General features: G+C 41.4%; 1 protein-coding gene across 2 annotated transcripts in view; it reads right to left on the bottom strand.

The window, feature by feature from the left end:
• Window positions 1-3874: 3874 nt before the first annotated feature.
• The window catches only part of ITGB8 (integrin subunit beta 8), a 64699-nt gene continuing 48419 nt past the window's right edge, over window positions 3875-20154 (bottom strand). The window contains exons 14-15 of one of the 2 annotated variants that reach the window (XM_086614635.1): window positions 19021-19146; window positions 3875-4051 (exon numbers count right to left, since the gene is read on the bottom strand). In XM_086614635.1, coding sequence (XP_086470761.1) covers window positions 3875-4051; window positions 19021-19146 — 303 coding nt within the window. Of the gene's footprint in view, window positions 4052-18729; window positions 18781-19020; window positions 19147-20154 lie in introns of those variants that run through there. The other variant, XM_086614636.1, reaches the window with a different exon arrangement.

The raw sequence follows: 20154 nt of genomic DNA, 5'->3' as shown, positions 1-20154 counted from the left end.
AAAATTGTCATTTGGTCTCCTTATAGCTTCATCGTTGAGGAGGTTAGAAAAATTTGGTTTGGGAAGCTCTTGCTTCTCCACCCATCCTGACCTCTCAATGCTAGGCTTTGTTTTTTGTTCTGGGTGTTTTTTTTTTTGATGCATTAGTTTTTTATAACAATTTAGAAAAGAAAGAAATCAACTAGCAGAGAACTTCTGCATTTAGCTGTTATTCATCTCTATTCTGAGTATAGATTTTTATATATTACAAATAATATAATAAACATAGCATAATATAACATAATGCAATATAATGTATGAAACAACATTACATAGCATAGCATAAAATAATATAAAAAAATCTATACCTAATACGATATATATTATCTATAATCTCTCTCTCTCACTCTCTCTCTCCTCCCCCCTCCATTTTTTAAGAACTGGTCATACTTAAAATAAAAATAGTAGCATGAATGTTCTTTCCAGGTGTGGAGGTATGGTATGAACAAACACTGTTTTGTAAATGTGAGTTGTGTGCATCAGGGACAAAGTATCTCAAACAACAATTTCAAAAAGTGACCAGTGATTTTGCTGCCTAATTTTTAAGAAGCCTTGAAAACGCTGGATTTTTGCCAGGAAGAAAGTTGTTTTAAGTCCCTTAGTTTGGCCCTCCAGAAATCAAGACACTCTAAATCTGTAGCCACCTTGTAAACTTCAGGCCGAGATACAGCTCTGTTTAGATCAAAGAGTTTCCTTGTGATGGAGCCTTCCTGTGTGTCTGTAGCAAAAGGATTATCAGTGTGTTAGCTAGTCTCTCGTATCACAACGTGGAATAGTGCCTAAGGCACCAACACGCAGTGATTCATGGCCTAGAAAGGCAGGACAGCATTACATAGACGTTTCCCTGGAAGTCCTTCTTGGCATTGGAGAAGTTGCTGCTTTTGTTCAAAAAAATATGTAGAGAAATACTTAATCCTCAAAGAATCGCATTGAGATATAGTGAGCCACACCTATGTTGGGAACATAGCGGAGAAGGGAGACAGGGAGGACATGCCAAAATGGGGGCTGGATTGGCTTCTGTATCTGGAGAAGGGTGCTTTGCGTGGGGTCACAACATATGTTTATACTGCTCCTGGAAGAACTCCACAGCTGGATTGTGTGCAGAGCCCAAGAAGCTGAAAAGCTGCAATTAAAGCCAAGTGAAAATAAACAGACGTTCTACCTGTTAAGAGTGAGGCAGCTGGGCATTCCCCTCTCCTTCGCTGCCAGGGCCATGAGGGCACAGGTCTCTTGTATGAGAACCGACGAGCTGTAACTGTACACTGGGGCTGTGAGATTTCCCTTCATGAGCCATACCCACAGCACTCACATAGAGGCCTCCGCTATATTTTAACAATCACATTTCCTCCAGGTGACAGTCCCTGGGATGTGCAACTTCATCTGCACAAGGTTATTGTTTCAGGGCAATGGAATGTCTCAAAACACAGATGTAGCCAGAAGAGCCAGAATAGCCCATCAGAATCAGTTTTCCTGCTTCAACTTTATAGCAACTGTGTAGCATTATACTCTTTCCTTACGTTTCCCCTCTGCTGAGCACCTTCAGTTTGTTTTTTCTTTCCCATGTGCTGCTTATGTCCAAATTCGAGGTTTCACACGGGTGCCAGAAAGTTCATTTGCACAGTGAGGCTTTCCCCCAAAACAGGCTTGTGGTTCACCAAGAAAACTTTGCAATCAGAAAGGTCCTTCTTCCTCAGAAGTGATCATGGTAGACTTTGCTTTAGAAATGAGGAGACCTTTCTAAGTCATGAGTCATGGCCACATTTCCTATTCTGCTCAGTGCAGACCCAAGTGACAAAGACCTTGTGCTCCAGAGCATTGCTTTAGAAATGATGGTGGTGAAACGAGTGAGATTGATCATACAGTAATATAATCATACTGTAGGATTTTTTTTTCCAAAAGAATCTAGCCTGACTCTTTTCAGTCACAGAGATGTTTCATAAACCAATTTGTAAATGCAACTACAGTTATTCTTACAACACTTCATCAAAGGCTCTGCCATGGTCCATGGGTACAGTAGGCAAGCTGAGATCAAGAGCTGTGTTTTTCTTGGATCAATGTTGTCAATAGTCCCATGGAAAGTGTAGCAAAAGTCAGCTAAATGGTAAAGACATAGCTGAAAGCAGAAATAAGTCCAGCATCTGTTGCAAAATAATTACCTACAAACAGACTGGTCTATTCATTAATGGCATAACATCTGATGATAGGATGTGCAGTAACAAGTAACTTGTCTCTATTTGATTCAGAAGGATGTATGGCAGATCCTTCTTCTCTTTGGGCTTTCAGTTTGAGAAGGATATTAGAAAAAAAGTGTGATTAGAATTAACATTTTTATTGCATATATTAATGGGATGCAGCAATAGAATGAACATTGTACATTACAATAATTACATATTTTTTGAATAAGAAACAAGAAATACTAAATGATCACGTGGAAGGAGAAGAAATGAGTTAGCCTAGAGAGCCACTGGATGGCACAATTGCTCTATTTAACTGTTGAAAATCTGGGTTGTTTTTTTCTTCAGGTGCAAGCGAACAAACAAATCAACCCGGATGCAAGGTAGTTATTTACAGTGTAATAAACCAAGCCAGAAAAACAAAGTCATACACCAAATAGGAAGTACAGTTTGTCATTGCACGATTTATGATGTCCTGCAAACACTACTACTTCAATAGATCAATCAACCAAAACAATTGAGCAATTGTCACAACACTGAACTTTGCTTTCCCTCCTATTTATGCAGCTTCACTGCACTGTCTTCAAATTTGTGAAAAAAAGTAAAAAAGAAAAATGACTTAAAATATAAAAGTATAAAGGTCTAACAAAATGAAATCAGGCTTCTTGATCAAATACCTACGGTTTTAAAAATGAATTGCAATTAATAGGTCTAAGCATTGAGATTATGGAGGTGTCACTAATTTCCCAGTTGAGTTTTTTTTGGATCCTCTTTACCTATTTTGTTTCAAGGCCTCAGTTTCATCGTGTCAAGGGTACTGTAATTACTTTATTTATTTTCTCACTATTTTTCTTTGGATCCACACCTTTTTTCCTCTCTTGAGGAAATGTGGGAAAGATTTCTGTAAGTCATAGCACAGAAAGCAATGACATATGATGCTTGCCTCCTGTGAGATACGTTACTAGTTACCCAGGTAGTATTTCAAGAAAAAAGCAGTCATGTAAGGCTGATAGTCAACCTTGGTAGTACCATAATAACATGCAGCAACAGCAGCAGTGTCCCTTTGAAGGCTTTACTGGCAGCCTATTGCTCATATGGAACCTCTCCTCCCCAACTTCATTTTCAGCTGTGATTTTGACTGTTTTTTCATGGGAAGATATAAACCCAGTGACAACTGCAAAGTGGGTGGGCACCACTGTTTGCCCAAATCAACCACAGAAAGAAGCTTAAGAACTGCTGATTTAAGGTTTATTGTTGTTTTCTAAAAAATAACAATAAAAAAAAAACAGGAGAAAGAGAGATTTGCACGACCACATCATTTTTCAGTAGGCCACTTGCTTTTAATAACTTCTGAAAGATGACAGCAGCCTACAGTTCTTAAATGTAGACATTTCTCCCAGTTTGGGGCGGAATAAAATAGTACCTGGGGACACAAGACACGGAGCCAGCCTGCTGATTGGCATGTGCATTGCTTCGACCTCAGGTCTGCCAACCAAAGAAACAGGGACATGAGAGAGAGTGTTGGGGTTATCAGGGAAAGATAGGGAGGCTTCTAGTGGATGGAGAGCAAACAGACTTCATTGGTTCCACGACTCGTGCTTTTTTTACCTGTTTTGAAGACTGAAAGGCACAATCAGATGCCTAGTTTCAGATGCCTGGTTTCAGATGCACGTCAAAAAAAAAAAAGGAAATAAATAAGTAATGATACCCATGAAGGCCGTAGAAGCACAAAGCCACGATGGAAAGGCTGAGAGTAGCTCCAAGGGTTTGCATGTGGAAATGGTGGAACAGGGCCAGTTCCAAATCCCAGGGATGCTGCTATCGCAGCAAAGCAAATTTTTTAATAGGCATAATACAAAACCAGAAGAATAAACAGTATTTGTATGAATAGCTGACCAGTTCATGTGTGGAGGAGGGATCCCCTTGACACGGAAAAGGAGCGGTACCCTTGAGACTTAAAACCACTGGATGAAACTGAAAAAAAGCCTGTACTTAATATTACCAAAGACTCCTACACAGACCAGAAGCATGAGCATAAAGGAAGAGCTTGCTTTTCTGTAAGGAGAAGAGAAGTCCTGGCACACCACCAGTCTCTAGCGCACAAGTTGGCTCTCCTTTTGAAGGCATATAAGTTAGGGATTCTAATTCTTTCTCCTCGGAGAGTTTAAAATGCAAAAGAAAAAGAGGCAAAGAAGAGTGTGATACTCTAATAGAGAGGGCAGTGGCTGACTTGTGTGGGTGCTACTTTTGCTGAGCAGAGGGGCCATGATGATGGGAAGCTGGCGGCAATGCCCAAATCCTGAGCTGGGGCTGGGATTCCCCTGTGGAGCTCCTCCTGAGCTGACCCTCATTGGCCTCAATCCCCTGGCACTGCTGTGCTGCTCACAACCCCCTCCCAGTGCTAGCCAGCTGCTACAGAAAGTGAGGAGGAAAGTGTGGTAGGTCACAGCGGTCCAACTGGGGGGTTTTTGGCTGGGCAGGTCCTACCCAGCCCTCTACCCATGTGCATCTGTGCCCATCTGCATGGCCCTGCCCAAACGATGGAGGACAGGTTCCTATCCTGTCGCTCTGGGGTGCCCACCAAATGCCCCCAAACCAGTGCTCCTCCTGTCCACAGGCTCCCAAACAGATCATCGTCCTGACTCCAACGGATGACCCAGGGCAGGGACTGTCTTTTTTTTCAGGGCTTGTGTTGCCCACAGCACAACAGGTGAGTAACCAGTCTTGGCTGCTCCTGCAGTGTAACTAATAACCCCACTTTGAATGTAGTTAAATGTACATGTGGAGTTATTTAGACCTACTGAATCGGCAGGCAAAATCAGCAGTGTTTTGGTGTCTCTGAAATTAAAGCTTCGAGGATAAAAGCCTTCCATTCTGTACATTTAGTGTTTATTTCTCATCGTGAATTTAAAGTCATTGTCAAGAGAATGGAGCTCGTAGAATAAATATACTGTAGGCCTATACTGTAGGCCCCTAATTTATTCTCAGAGCTTTACTGACGCCGCAAACCAAAACCAGCAAAAGATCCGTTTTTCTGAATTAAAGCTTATATTCGGTTACAACCATCTGTTTACAGTGTGTAGCTTTGAGACCTGATTCGTTATGGCATAACTCTAGTTTTACAAACAGCACTTAGAGTAACATTAGAATGACGCTTGGATGAATCTGGCTTCTAAATGTTTTAATAGTTTGTTTTTCTGTAACTGTCAGAGTTATTACCTTTTGAAAAAGTAACAGCTGAATGTAGCTTTCATGGCCATGAGTGCACTAGAAGAAATGCACCTCAGGTCTCCTACAGCAGCCTAAGAAAAGAACTCTGACTATGGACTAAGAATCGGAATATGTTATAATGTGGAAGAGTTGGGCTATATATTTGGGAGGGTGTTAATATTTTGCCTGATGTACTAATCTGTTACATGGAAACTGAAATGTGTGATAGCTTTTTGGGATGTAAATACGACATCCATAGGAAATTTATGAACGCACCTGTAGCGGCAAGCTGATGTCTTGCTCTGAAGCCTTGTTCTCCTGGTTGCCCAAAAGGTACATGTCCACCTGAAGCAAGCCAAGCGACTTCACAGGAGGAGAGACAGCCTTACTCAGGGCACACTGCTGTTGCCTTTCCTGCAATGCCAAAACGACAAGTCTGTGCCACACGGTTTACATGTGAACAACCTAGATGTCCTGGCTGGAGGCACAAAGGGCTCTTCTGACACTAATGACAAAGTAGCACAAAAGCAACCAGTTGGAGCTGTCCTTAAGGTGTCTGCCTTTCTGGGTTGCAACATCAAGTTTGTTGTAAGCCTGGTGTAAACCTGGTGAAAGCGCAGTGTTATTGACACAAGAGATCTGCTGTTGACTTAAGTCCTGCCAGATTTTGCCCATCCCTTTTACTACCCTGAAATAAAGTGAACAATACAAACATTGGAACCTGCACCTTGCCAATACTGAGAACACTGGTCTCAGCAATTGTTCATGGGTTAGTACACAACTTACTGCAGGATTAAGTTGTTAGAAAAAAAAAAAGTCAAAAGTGTTCCTCTTCTTTCCTTTTTCTTTTAAGAAATACCATCCCATCCCCAGGTATCTTCTGGAATCTTAAACTTCCTCATATTCATTAAAGAAAGTAAATATCATGGACTGAGAATGTGTAGTTTGCCATCATCATGACTTGCTGATAAAGACGTGGGTCATTGGTCACCTCACTAAGTCTCACCCTGGCACACCCTGCCCAAGGAAGTTCACATTGACCCCTTAGCCAGGAGTACTTGCAGAGAGATTGAGTTTTGTCAGAGGTAGCTGTTGCCCTCATGCTTGAAAATGTGGGAAAATGTAAGACTGTAGGTTGATGACATGATGACATAAATATATAGCCCATAAAGTAACTAAAAGCAGGTCTGGTTTATTTTAACTTTAAACATTGCAGAGCTAATTGCAACTGTATTTTTTATTAGTTCCAATTCCTACAGGTATGTACTATATTGTATCTTGAATTCCAAGGAAGATTGCACGAGTATGCACTGGTTTAGAATTTGTTTTAAATAATATTTTACTGGAGCTATAGAAATACATTCTTTACAAATCAAGCTAACTCACATTTTTGGGAAATATTCGGTTTGTATCTTAATCTAGGACTAGTACCTTTCTCATTGTTTGTTAAACAAGTTAAAAAGCAAACTGAAAACATCGGAGAAGGCACAGATGCAAAAGTTAAGTTAAACTCAATACTGCTTTTATTTAGCCTCATTCCTGACATTTTTACTACATAAAATGGGAAATTAACACCAGATTGAGGAATCTTCTTTTTTTTTTTTTCTTTGAAATATCAACATTACTGCAGCTTCATTTTATACTGTAAATCAGTCAATTTTTGACAGGAAAAGAAAACCATTAATAAAAATATACATATATTTAGTGTCTTTTCCTATTGTTTCCCTATGAAATCAATCTACCTTCACTGCTATAGCATCAGATACCATGAGTGGCACTATATTTTGCCTTGTTTATAGAATCTCTTCGTTATATTCCTCTGTTTAACATTTAAAGTAGCTTGGAGCCTGCAATTTGATTCTGAAATGCAATCAAATATTTGACAGTGGATTAAGCTTTCTCATAATCATACTTTTCCCTGCCAAACTCTGCTTTTTTGTAAACTATCAGTCAGCAGCTAAGTGCTTAAGTGTCTCCCTAAGTTATAGCCATCCCCGTAGTTTTTTTTCAACTCAAAAGTTTATGAGAAAAGCTTTTGCCTTAGGATCCTAGTTTAATAAGAAAAATGTTGCTGCTGCATCCAAATAGTTTAAGCAATATTATAGATGCCCAGAGGGCGAAAAACAGACAAACAAACAAAAAAGAAAAAAAACATTTCTGTATAACCTTGAGCAACACACATACCCATTTTATAGTTGCTATTGTATTGGTTCAAGGTTTTTACATAGAAGACTAAACTGTTTTTTCCTGGTCATTTCAGTGCATGTTAGTAATGACTTGAGGCCACACAACCCTGGGTTGCAATCTCCTCGTGTCTTCATAGGATCATGCCTCCTTGGTGCGTCAGTGAGAAACCTCCAAGGAAAGTGAGGGTTTGGGAGGAGGTGACCCCGGGGTCCCTGTCCTTGGCACAACAGTGGGGACAGTGCTGCGCAGACATGAACCAAGTTCTCGCCACCAGCACCAAGGTGCCTTGCCCTCTGCTCTGCCACTGGGCTGTCACCAGTATTTCATCTTATGGCATTACAACCTCACTAGTTAAATTCTTGCAGCAATTCAGCCAGGAGAGCCTTTCCTTATAGCACCCTCTCTTCACGCGAAGCAGGGTGTTTGACTGTTTTACGTGACTGCGGTGTTTCAAGATGGACATGGCTGAGCTCAGCCCATGGAGACAGTCATGCCTCAGGACAAGCCTGACACAAGCTTCACTGTTTTTATTCTACTGAAGACAGTATATGGCTTAACAGTTAAATTACTAAGAGTAAATTTTAACTTAGAGTCTGTAAATACACTTCAGGATCTTCTGGGCTGAAAGTGCTGCAATTGTAAACAAGATGCTGCTGTACTGTAAAAGTGATCCATGCACTGCAAGCAGAGGCACTTTCTTGTCGAGCACTGTCCTGGTTTCAGCTGGGACAGAGTTAGTTCTTCTTTCTAGCAGCTAGAAGAGCTTTGTGTTTTGGTTTTAGTCTGAGACTTGCTCTGAGAAGAATGCTGACAGTGTGCAGATGTTTATAGATGGCACTGAGGTCTCAAGGACTTTTCAGCCATTGCCAGTGTGCAGGAGCACAACAAGCTGGGGGGGGAGTATGGCCAGGACAAAGGGCCCACAACTGCCCTTATGATTTGAACTTAGATTTAGGATTGAGGGACAAATTGACCAATGGAGTATTCCATATCACGCAATGTTATGCCCAGTATATAGATGAGGTTCAACTGGAAAGAAAAGCTTTTGCTCTTCTGAGGGCTCTCACTCTTGGTCTCTTGGAGTGCTGTCGCTCTCTCTCTCTCTCTCTCTCTCTGGGTCTCTCGCTTATCTGGGATTGAGGTGGCAGGACTTACCTGTTTTGGTTTTGGGACTGTAAATCCAGGACTGGATGGGCCTTGGTCACCAGATGGTGAGCAATTACACTGTGCATCACTTGTTTGTATATAATATTATCATTACACATGTACATATTCATATATTAGTAGTAGTAGTAGTAAATTGTTCTTAATTCAATCAGGGGGTCTCTTTCCCTTCTCCCCTTTAATTCTCTTCCCCATTCCCTAGGGGTAGGGGAAGGTGAGTGACTGTGTGGCATTTAGTTGTCAGCCGGTCTAAACCCCAACAGGTACGAGGGAAGTGATGAGATGCTAGAAGATGGGATACAGCATGTCTGCCCCTCCCCAGCACTTCCCAGTGCACGCTGCGATGGGCCACCCGAGCAAAACACAGGCATGTGCGTGTGTAATCCCATTCCCTCCTCTCCCCACCCTCTGCCGCTGCCTACAAAGGCAAATCAGGCCTGATTTCACACCAACCCAAACACCAGGGCAGACAGACAAGGCCAGGGTGGTTCAGAATGGCTGTAAGGATCAATTTTCAAGTTTTTACAGTTATATGTAAATAATTCTGCACAATCATTTATGCACGTCTAACAAAAGGGCATAGATACCAGCTGTGTTTATTTTAGAACATCTTATCTTGCCGGCTCTACGGATGCAGTCTGTACCCGGCCTTGGACGCTGCAGTCGGAATAGATCTCGTGTACATGTGAGGCTTTCCTTGGGGAAGTCACACGAGCTATCCTGTCCGTGGAGTCAGCCTCAGTGAGATAAGGCCTGAGCGCGTTTTGTCCCCTGTTATTATTTTCTCATACCTTGTGGCAGTCTCCGCTTCTGGCCAGTGTTGACACTGTATAGAAAATTTTCCACTCTGGTACCCTATGCTTTGCTGAGATATGGCGGGCATCTTTCTGTTGTGAAGTTTCTCACTTACGTGCAACAAACCCCCTTTAAATTCCCTGTAAATTAACGATAGCCTTCACAGTATTTCCAAATTATAGACAACCAAGTTACGCTTTGCAACTTCCTGGACACGCATGATGTTACCCTGTTGTAATGGACAAAATACAGCTTAATGTGGGAAGAGGAAGATTGTGAGAATGGACATTTTCCATAGGAAATGTGAAAATAGACTATATAAGGAACATTTGACATTTCTGTGATATGTCATATATATTCCACAAGCTTTTCAAACCCAACTCATGAGTGGGAAGAGAGAACGAATTACAGAACAATTGTGTAATATTTGGTTTAATATTGCTTCGTGACTCTTTTGGCCTGAAGCAGTCTTGTGAATTTGTATTTCAGATTACCCGTGGTCTTTCTCAAGAAATCTAATTAGACTTCAAAGATGTTCCCACTAAATTGAACTCTGTAACTGCAGCAACAGGAATGACATCAGAACCTTTGGAAAGGAAAAAGATGAATACTGCAAGAAAAAAAGATGCAGGAAAAAACCTTTTAGGAGGCTATTGACCATGGGCCAAACCATGCCCTCAGCTATATATATGCTATTCCCATTGCGGCTAAGGGGATTTGTATATGCCTCAGAGCACAATATGGTCCCTCGCTTTAGATGGCAAAACTCTTCCATAGCCAGGTGAGAAATACACCTTCAAAAATCAACATATGATATAAATTTCACTGTATTGACTTTCCTTATACAGCCATTTTTTTCAATTAAGAAGGTCTATGTGCTTTGTTAAGGAATTTGAATATCACAGCTTTTTCTTCCCAGCAGATTCTTAGTAAACTGCTGCCAGCAGTACTGCTTTACCACCTGCACGCAGCAGCCTCTTGAAGTAAATGCAAGTAATACAGAAGGAAAAACCAATGTCTTCTTGGGTATTAGCCAGGCTCCCCATTTATCACAGACCTGTTCAGGCTGGAAGGGACCTTGCGAGGTCCCAAGTCCAACCTCCTGCTCAAAGGAGAGTCAACGCTGCATCAGACTAGTTTGTTCAGACTTTTCCAGCTGGATTTTGAAAACAATGAAGAACAGAGACCCCCACAGCCTCTTGGAGCAACCTCTTCCCTTATTTAGAACTCCTAACGTTGACAGGCTGGAGAGGTGGGCCTGTGAGAACCTCATGAATTTCAACAAGGCCAAGTGCAAGGTCCTGCACATGGGTCGGAGCAATCCCAAGCACAAGTACAGGCTGGGTGGAAAATGGATTGAGAGCAGCCTTGAGGAAAAGGACTTGAGAGTGCTGGTGGATGAGAAGCTCAACATGAGCCGGCAATGTGCGTTGGCAGCCCAGAAAGCCAAACGTATCCTGGGCTGCATCAAAAGAAGCATGGCCAGCAGGTCGAGGGAGGTGATTCTGCCCTTCTACTCAGCTCTCGTGAGACCCCACCTGGAATACTGCATTCAGCTCTGGAGTCCCCAACACAAGAAGGACATGGAGCTGCTGGAGGGGGTCCAGAGGAGGGCCATGTAGATGAGCCAAGGGCTGGAGCACCTCTGCTATGAAGACAGGCTGAGAGAGTTGGGGCTGTTCAGCCTGGAGAAGAGAAGGCTCCAGGGTGATCTTATCACAGCCTTCCAGTACTTAAAGGGGGCCTACAGGAAAGCTGGAGAGGGACTTTTTACAAGGGCGTGTAGTGATAGGACATGAGGCAATAGATTTAAACTCAAAGAGGGCAGATTCAGATTAGATATAAGGAAGAAATTTTTCAGTCAGAGGGTAGTGAGGCACTGGAACAGGTTGCCCAGAGAAGTTGTAGGTGCCCCATCCCTGGAAGTGTTCAAGGCCAGGATAGATGAGGCTTTGGGCAACCCGGTGTAGCGGAGGATTTCCCTGCCCATGGCAGGGGGATTGGAACTAGATGATCTTTGAGGTCCCTTCCAACCCTAACCATTCTATGATTCTATGATTCTAACCTCAGCATGAATATTTTTTCTTATATCAGTCTCAATCTCCTGTTTCAGCTTATGTCCATTATCTCACCATGGACCTTGGTGAAGATGCTGGTTCTGTCTCCTTGATAACCTCCCCATAGGCCCTGGCAGGCTGCTCTTTGGACTCCTGAAGTCATCTCTTCCGTGGGCTGAACAAGCACAACTCCTTTGGCCTCTTCTCACTGGGCAAGTGTTGCAGCCTCAACCATCTTGGTGGTCCACTACTGAACTTGCTCACGGTTCTCAATGTCTTTCTTGTACTGAGGCCCCAAAAGTGGATACAATATCTAGATGTGGTCTAATGTGAGCTAAGTAAAGGGGGACGATCACCTCCATCATTTCACTTGCTACACTCCTGTTAATACAGCCCAGGATGGTGTTTCCTTGCTTTGGTGCCAGGGCTCCCTGCTGTCTCACATTCAGCTTGTGTTCACCAGCACTCCCAGATCCTTTCCAGCAGAGCTGCTCCCCAACCAGGCAGACCCTGGCCTGGATCAGTGCAAGGAGTTGGTCTGCTCCAGGTACAGGACTTGGCATTTGCCCTCAGAGAATTTCATGAGGCTCCTGTCGGTCCATTCCTCCAGCCTGTCAAGTTGTCTACCTTAATCCAAATGCTCACCCCATGTGGAAAAGCCTTAAAGATTCATATTGCGGAAAATATCTTAATAGATTTCTGCCATGCCGACTCCTACTTTCAGAGTTATCCCAGTAGTCTTTTCTTGTTTTTTAATTTTCCACTCCTTGGTATTCAACAAATGTAGGAGTGCATTTGGGCCTGTGCTGTGCCAAAAGTTGGAGGAATCCCTGCCAAAATTTTCAAGTTCAGCATTTGAGACTTTGAATAAAGCCTAGGAGTGAAATAATTATTTCCCACCCTCAAAAGACCATTTTTAAGGTGATAGTCACTATAGTAGAGAACATGATAATCCTTGGTTTAACTGTTTTCAGATGTACCCTTGTTTCTGTCTCATTTTAATTTTTGTCTTAGAAACAATCCTTGCCATGGATTGGTCACATTCAGCTTATAATTCAGGGAGCCTCACTTACTCAATGACCTGGTTATCAGATGATATCTTTTACAGCAGCACAGTTTAGGGCCCATATATAAAAACTTCATCTTCTATGAGACTCGGCCATAATCCTTTAACTCTGGCTCCCAAATGCTGAAACCTCCTCAGATTTCTAAACTCTTTCTCTGAGATCTGCCGTGTTTGAATCTAAGTTACTCTACCACAGATTAAGGTTGCTTTTTTTTTGTTCTCCTTCCCCCTTAAAATACTTTTGCAGAAGTTCTGAAGATAGGAAGGAACAGATCTCAAAGCGTGCAGAATCAATGCACAGGAAACCAGCCTCAGACGCTGAAGGAGCTGTGCTATAAAGCATGAGGAATGGTCAGAGAAACTTAGTCAGAAGGTAGCAGATTTGCTGAGCAATTGTGATGTTATAGGTACCTTCCCCATTGTGGGAAGTTGTGGACTCACTAGTAGGTAGAAAAGCTAAAAAGAAGTAAAAGGCTGAGCTAGGAGATAAAGAACTTAGTTCAGTTACTGAAAAATTAAAAGTATTGCAATCCTTTCAGTTGTAAATCTTATCATCTCCTTAAATAAAACTTGTTTCCACATCCCTCTTAAAACTCTGCAGGTTGTAAGACTAATTCAGTATCACATTGAAGAATGTTTCCTTTCAAGAACCCTCTGTATAGACCCAAGTTGCTAATTAACCAATCCAATAGTCAACCAAGGGCATCCAAGGACTCTTCCCAGCCTGGGAAGAGTTTGGAGGGGAGTGGTGGGGAGGAGACCAGCCAGCCGCAGGTATAAAGCCAGAGGCAAGGTGAAGATGCTTTCCTCTGTTAAGGTCAGCTCTAGCATGGAGTGAGTAGGGGTCTAGAAGCAAGTGTCTGGAGAAGATTTTTCTCTCTTGTAGAGAGATGGGAGCAGAAGAGGTTGATGGCTGTCTGGGTTCTGTGCTATGGGAGGTCAATGAAAGAAGGAGCAGCTGGCAAAAGAGACTGCTTTAGGAATTGCTCTTGCACCTCTTCAGAAAGGTGAAAGGAAGGAAGAACACTAGAAACACTTTTCCTGCAGGGAGAGAGGGAGACTTATATGAGTGCTTCCCCTGTGGGGAAGCCAGCATATGTGTGTATGGGTATCAGGGTAGGATAGCTGAGCCAGAGGAAAGTGGGCTAATGGAGATGTTCACTGAGGACACATTGAGGTTGCTGAACAGTTTAGTCTTCAAAAAAGCAATTTACTTCTGCTGATGCCTGGGCTGACAGAAAAGATATGCAAGAATGTCATACAGGCAAGTGAAAGGAAACATGACTACAATAACAGGTTTCTCTTAGCTGGATTATAAATAGATGACCTTTCTTAATGTGAGTGCCCTTTTGGAATTAGAATGTCCAGCAGGAAGGGAATCATAGAATCATCGAATGGTTAGAGTTGGAAGGGACCTCAAAGAAGGAGAAGATGCTCTCATCCAGCAAACCGATGTCCAGGGGTTCAGATATACAGATGAACACACAATTTGCCTACTCAGTGCAAAGCTGCTAAACCTCAGAGGCAGTGGGTTGCAGCCTGTAGTATTCAGGTGAGCATTAACCACATAAAGAAGAGGAAAGGTAGGAAATTCTGGAGGCAAAAACTTTTTTGCTCTGAAGAAAAGCTGGAGACCAGGACTTTGTTGGGAACGTTCTCTGAAACATTCACTGTACCCTGTGCAGGGCTGGAGGGAGAAGTAGAAAGGCAGAGCTGTAATGCTGGGAGGGTGGTATCTGGAGGAGATTTCTGCTTCACAGGGAATGGGGCTACTTGCAGACTAAGCAGGATCTATGAAGAAGAGACACAGATTCTGCTAGAACTAAAGAGGAACCAAACTGTGAGCATTTGCATTCAAGACAGCTGTGAGTGTTCAACTTTCCTTCACGCAGTGATTTCAGAGCTAAACATCGTAGGATGATAATTCAGTATAAGACCTCTGTTAAGGAGAAAGACATGAAAATTCTGTATCAAATGAAGTCATACCAATGTTAGGAAGTATTAGGAACAGGAAAAGACTCACATCAGTATGTTCCTGTGTAAATAGGTGGTTCATCTACATTTTGAATCTTGAAAATAGCTCTACCCTTTCACCCTTAAGGAAGGAAAGGAGCATGCCAGTGATAGGAGAGGGTCAGAAAAGGGCAGCAAAGATGATCAAAGATAAGGAAAGGCTTTGGTATAAAGAATGACCGGGTATGCTTGGACTCTGCAGTCTGGGAAAGATGACTTAGGGAGACGTGATAAATTCTATGGAAGGGAGTGGCTGGGGCTCAATGTCCATTCTGTTTGAATGCAGGAGCTAAGGGCAACCAAGCAAAGTGCTGGATTCAAAACAAAAGGAGGTGGTTCTTCATGGTTCCAACCTCAGTGTTTTGTGGTTTTTTTTTTTTCAAAGTAAGTTCAGCGGCACATAACTGAAACTGAGGGTTAACGATTAAACAAACTAATCAGATGTAGGAAATTCCCTAAGCTGAAAAATGATTGGAGGCTGGGGGAAACTCAGTGAAGTGATATACACTTGGAATGTGCTTACGCTTCCCATGGCAGCTTGTCTCCACTGTTAGAGACAACTACACTGGGCTAGGTGGACTCCAGGTGTGAAAAAGTCTGGTTATTCTTATGGGGACTGGTATAAAGAGTAAGCACTCTTGTCAGAACATGGTTCTGGTGCTGTGAGAGCACTCATCACTTCTGTATCCCTAAGGTAAGGAACAGTGCCACTCGCCTTCCTTGAGAATACTGTAAATAAAATCTTATTTAAACATCTTATAGGGAGGCACCATGGGAAGTGAAGTATCTGAAAAATATCACTTCAAGGGACATCTCAAAAAGATGCAAATTGAAAAAACCCAAACAGATTAATCAAGCAAATCCCTTGTACAATAATCTTTAGAATTAGCAAGATTTCAGGTATGCTGTACCGGTGACTTCACGAGCAGCTGTGTATGAACTGACTATAAATTTTACATCTAATAAAATGACAATAATCCAGTTGTTATAATCATAGGAAAATTATAATACTGTCTTCTTTGCCAAAGCTTGCTCAAGAATAACAATTCCCTTACCTCACTGATTCACAGGACATTGCAGACTTCACTTTGTTGGCCAGCACCTGTGTTGGCCTAGAGAAGCAGCAATAACTGGGCACTGATGAAGCAGGGAGTAAAATCTGGCAAGGTAAAAAGCACTTGAATTCCATATGAACTAGGTCACTAAATGTATCAAATAGCTTAGATGATAGCAATTAAACTCAGTAACACATTTTCCTTCAAGACATTTCAAGGGATGTTGACAGCCATTTGTTAAATTTTCTTTTTTTACCCCCTCAAAAAATAACTGAGTACATTTTTCATTAACAGACTTGACAAAAAGTCAGCTAACTAGACAAGCAAAATTCCTGGGTAGTACAGGAATTTACAGTGAATTATGCATTATGCTATTTTGAGGTAGTTCAAATCCATGCTATTTTTTCAATGAGTGAAAAGGGGATAAATAGAAAATGTAAGAATATTCTACAATAGTTGCTTGCATAAATTCTTTGTAATCCAAGAGGGAACACCAGCTAAAAAAATAAATAAAGCTTCTTATGTTTTGGCTTGCCAAACAGGTCCTGTAAAATATCTTTTTTTTTTAAGAAGGAATATAACACATGTTACATTAACATTCCTAATTTGTCATATATCTAATGTCAAAGGGGAGTTTATGGTCTTGATATTCAAAGACGCTCAGCATATTCACTCCTAACATGGTCTTCAGCTGAACCGCAAGGGCCAAGCAATTTCACGGAATTGAACCTTGGACAAAATTGTTGAAACCAAAGGTTTCTTTGGTGTGGTGTGGTTTTTTTTGTTTGCTTGTTTGATTGTTTTGTTTTGTTTTCTGGAAATTAATCTACTTGATTTACTTTGATGCTTAGGCAGCATGAAACATCTCAGTCTGTCATATGACAATAAATCATCCTTCTGAGAATACCACTTTTTTTTTGGTTTGTAAAATGATCTGACATATTATTTTTTCTTTCTTTTGACCTAATGATTCTTTTCTTTTTAAAAACCAAGACCTCACTTTGAAAGGCATCAGAAATAAATTAGCTAAAGAAATATTCATTTATTATTTTTAACATCAGCATTAGGACTTATTAGTGAACCAAGAATGCCTGTGTAAGGTGCTGTGTCTGTTTTCCATGATTTAGGTTTGATGTGCAGGGCAGCAGCTGAAAAAGATAAAAGCTCAAAGACTCAAGGAGATGAACATTGGGGAACATTTCAAGCCATGGTTTCAACATGGTAGCAGCCTGGACATTAACAGAAACTGGGAAATGTGAAGGAATTTTTAAAGGAAGGTTCTGCTATGCATCAGAAATTAAGGGAGGAATCCTATTTTGCATATAAATAAAAAAAGTATAGAAGACTCTACCTGTCTATATAGTGTGTGTACTTACATAGTACATGTATTTATAAAGTTTGGTCTGACAGGCTATTTAGCAATCAGAGATGGATTTCTTGATGCTGAATAACAGTTAATTTGGATGGAATATGCAGACACACAAACGCATAAAGGTATACATGAAGAAATATTTACGAATAATAAAAATTGTCATCAGAATGGTGGTACTGGAAGGGAAATGCGTCTACAGGTTTTGTAAGTTGCATATACCTTGTAGAAGCTTTGAGAGTATCAGATTTAAAGGTTATAGCTGGAAAATCCCTGCAGGTAACTTGAGGACCAGTTAGTTCACCAAGAAACAGCCCTGATTTCTTAACATTGGAAAGGAGCAGAGGAATGCGACTGCATCTGACCAGCTTCAGAGATGCTCTGTTTAGCTTTGCACTACACACTTTAACTCATTCTTGTCTGCCCAAAAATAAACAAGCTATCTTCATCAGCTGTTCGCTGAAGAAGCCCTCTGATTTGGCATCTGCAATTTTCAAAGAAGGCAGAGTGGCAGAGTGAGGAAAATTTTCTCCGATAGTCCAATTTAGATATGGAAAGATGCACAAGAAGCTGAGAAAGATGGGAAATATTTATTTTAGCTGGGCTGGCGCTTTTTTTTTTTTTTTTTTTTTTTTTTTTTTTTTTTCTGCAGGAGCCTGGGTGCAGCTGCAGAATGATTCAAGGACAGAAGCCAACTTTAAACACTTCTGAAGTCACGGATAATCTAGAAAGCATCACATTTAAGTTGTAGAAGTCTTTGAAATTCTTGCTTTGTCCAGAGCAGAGTAAAGTGAACATGTATCTAAAAATTCAGTAGAAAACCCATCCACTGACATGTCCCGTCTCCTCAGCAGTTCAGCCACGTATCTTACAGCCTCCCTGACGCTTTCAGAATGGTCGTGTTAAGGCTATAGTCAAAGGCTAAAGGATCAGAGGGGGGTTTGTGGAAAAGGCTGCTCATGTGAGCAGTTTTGAGAGCAGAGAAACCGCTCTCAGGAACAGGTCTGGGACTCTCCAGATTACTGAGGCTTAAACAAAAGGTTTAGGGCCCCAAAAGAGAGGCTTGGCAAGCTGCAAAGCTGAAAGAAATACATCATATGCACTGATTTCAATAAGCATATGTGACGTAACTTGGTAATATTATGCTTTTGTGGTTAATCATTTAGTTTTATCAGCTTGCATAGACATCATCTTTATTAAAGAGTAACTGCCCTTCATGAATCATGCAGTCCAAGGCCAAGAAAATAATCAGAGGCCATATTATGCTCTGGGCTGAGCAGATGATAGAACTGTTTCCAAAAAGGAAGACATTGTTTTCTGCCACCCATCATGGTTTCCCTGGGGTGATGGGCCAGGAGAAGATAATGTTGGGGCTTCTTCAGTGCTAATTAATCAGGCTGGCACCCTATGTCTAGGTAACAGGGATTCTGTACAGTCCAACTCAGAGCACTCTGAAACTCCCAAGCAGAAGACGAGCAGCCAGAAGCCCCTGTACCACACTCACAGTACCTGTGCTCCAAACACAGCTTCAGACAATTTGGGTTTCTGTAAAACTAGATTTTTTTATTTAATTCATACAATAAATTTAAACTATTTGGTTTTAAATCCAGGGTAGCAGGAATGTATTTCCAAGGTTCTTGCCCTTGTAGACCTGAAAGCAGAAGAAACCACTCACTTTTCATATTAATTCCTTACTAGTCAAAATCAGTCTGTTAACAAAGTTTTTAATCTTAATCCTAATCATTGCCTTTTGGTTGTCATCATGCATATTCAGATCTTCACTCAAACCAAGTGTCCCTAAAGCCATCCTCTCTGTATATTGGCTCAAAATCTGCATCTACCACAAAAGGAATCATGCACGGAGAGAAATTCTGTAACAGCATGCACCTACATGACTGGTGTCAAAAAAGTGGTTGAAATCAGGATCTCTTTCCTCATCCGGCTTTAGAAGTTGTAACTTAGGTTTCCTTCCTCTTTGTAGAGACTGAGCAGCAAGCCTTTTTCTTGTCAATGGTATCTGCAAAAAATAGCAGTTGCGTCACATTAGAGCCAAAGTAGGGCACTCTTGTGCCCTCACTGACAACTTTGTGGGTGTGAATAAAAATTGGCTAAATACAATGTCACTAGTGGCAAAACCCCTATCCTTACCTGGACATTTTAAGGTATATAGGCATGTTTTAATTGCTGGATTTCAGGACATAGGAAGAAAGACAGACTTTGTACAGATCACTTACCATCATTCCACAACATACAGAGTATGCAACACAGCTTGGTGCCAGGATCGCTCTCTACAGCAGACTTAAGGTTAATGGTAACACTAACCTTAGTTTTGAGATTACTATCAAGTGGCAAAATGAAGCCCTATGTGTGTGGAGCTCAAGTTATATGTTTAAATTATACACCAGAAATTCAGATCTAGGTTTATTTTACTCCAAGTCAGTGACAACATTAATGTTCCCTCTATAAAGAACTTTTGAGGAAAATGTGTATTTCTCATTTGCGGGACTGGTTGCATGTGCTTGCTCTGTGTGTCAGTGAATGCTGATGAATCTCCTGCCTCTGAGAAAGCAAATTCATCAGCCTCAATCTCATCAGACATATATTTGGATTATATTCCTTGCTTTGATAAAGAGAGCAACAAAGAAGAATAGATTGTCCTTGTGATAATTATTTATTTTTCTTTTTAGTTTTGCTGTATCCCTTTTCCCAGTTTTTTCTACTGGGAAAGTAGAAGTCCGGGACACTAAGTGATGTGGTGACTGGTCATATCAGTTGTCACTTGATTCTAGCTCCCTCATATCCCCAGAGCAAAAACTGGATCATGTTAGGAGCATGAACAGCTAGTTTTATCAGTGATATCCTTCAGGTGTCTTAGTGTCACAGCTGTACCTTACAGAAGCATTGTGGTCTTACAGCACAACTTTTGAATGTCCTTACACACAGCATGTCTGAAGTCCTTTTAATGAGAAATTTTGTGGCGTGCAAAGCAAATGCTATCACTGACTCCGCATGAAACAGAACGCAT

The sequence above is a fragment of the Tauraco erythrolophus genome, chromosome 7, assembly GCF_009769465.1.
Source record: "Tauraco erythrolophus isolate bTauEry1 chromosome 7, bTauEry1.pri, whole genome shotgun sequence".
NCBI lineage: Eukaryota > Metazoa > Chordata > Aves > Musophagiformes > Musophagidae > Tauraco > Tauraco erythrolophus.
This window is presented reverse-complemented; position numbering and strand designations above follow the sequence as displayed.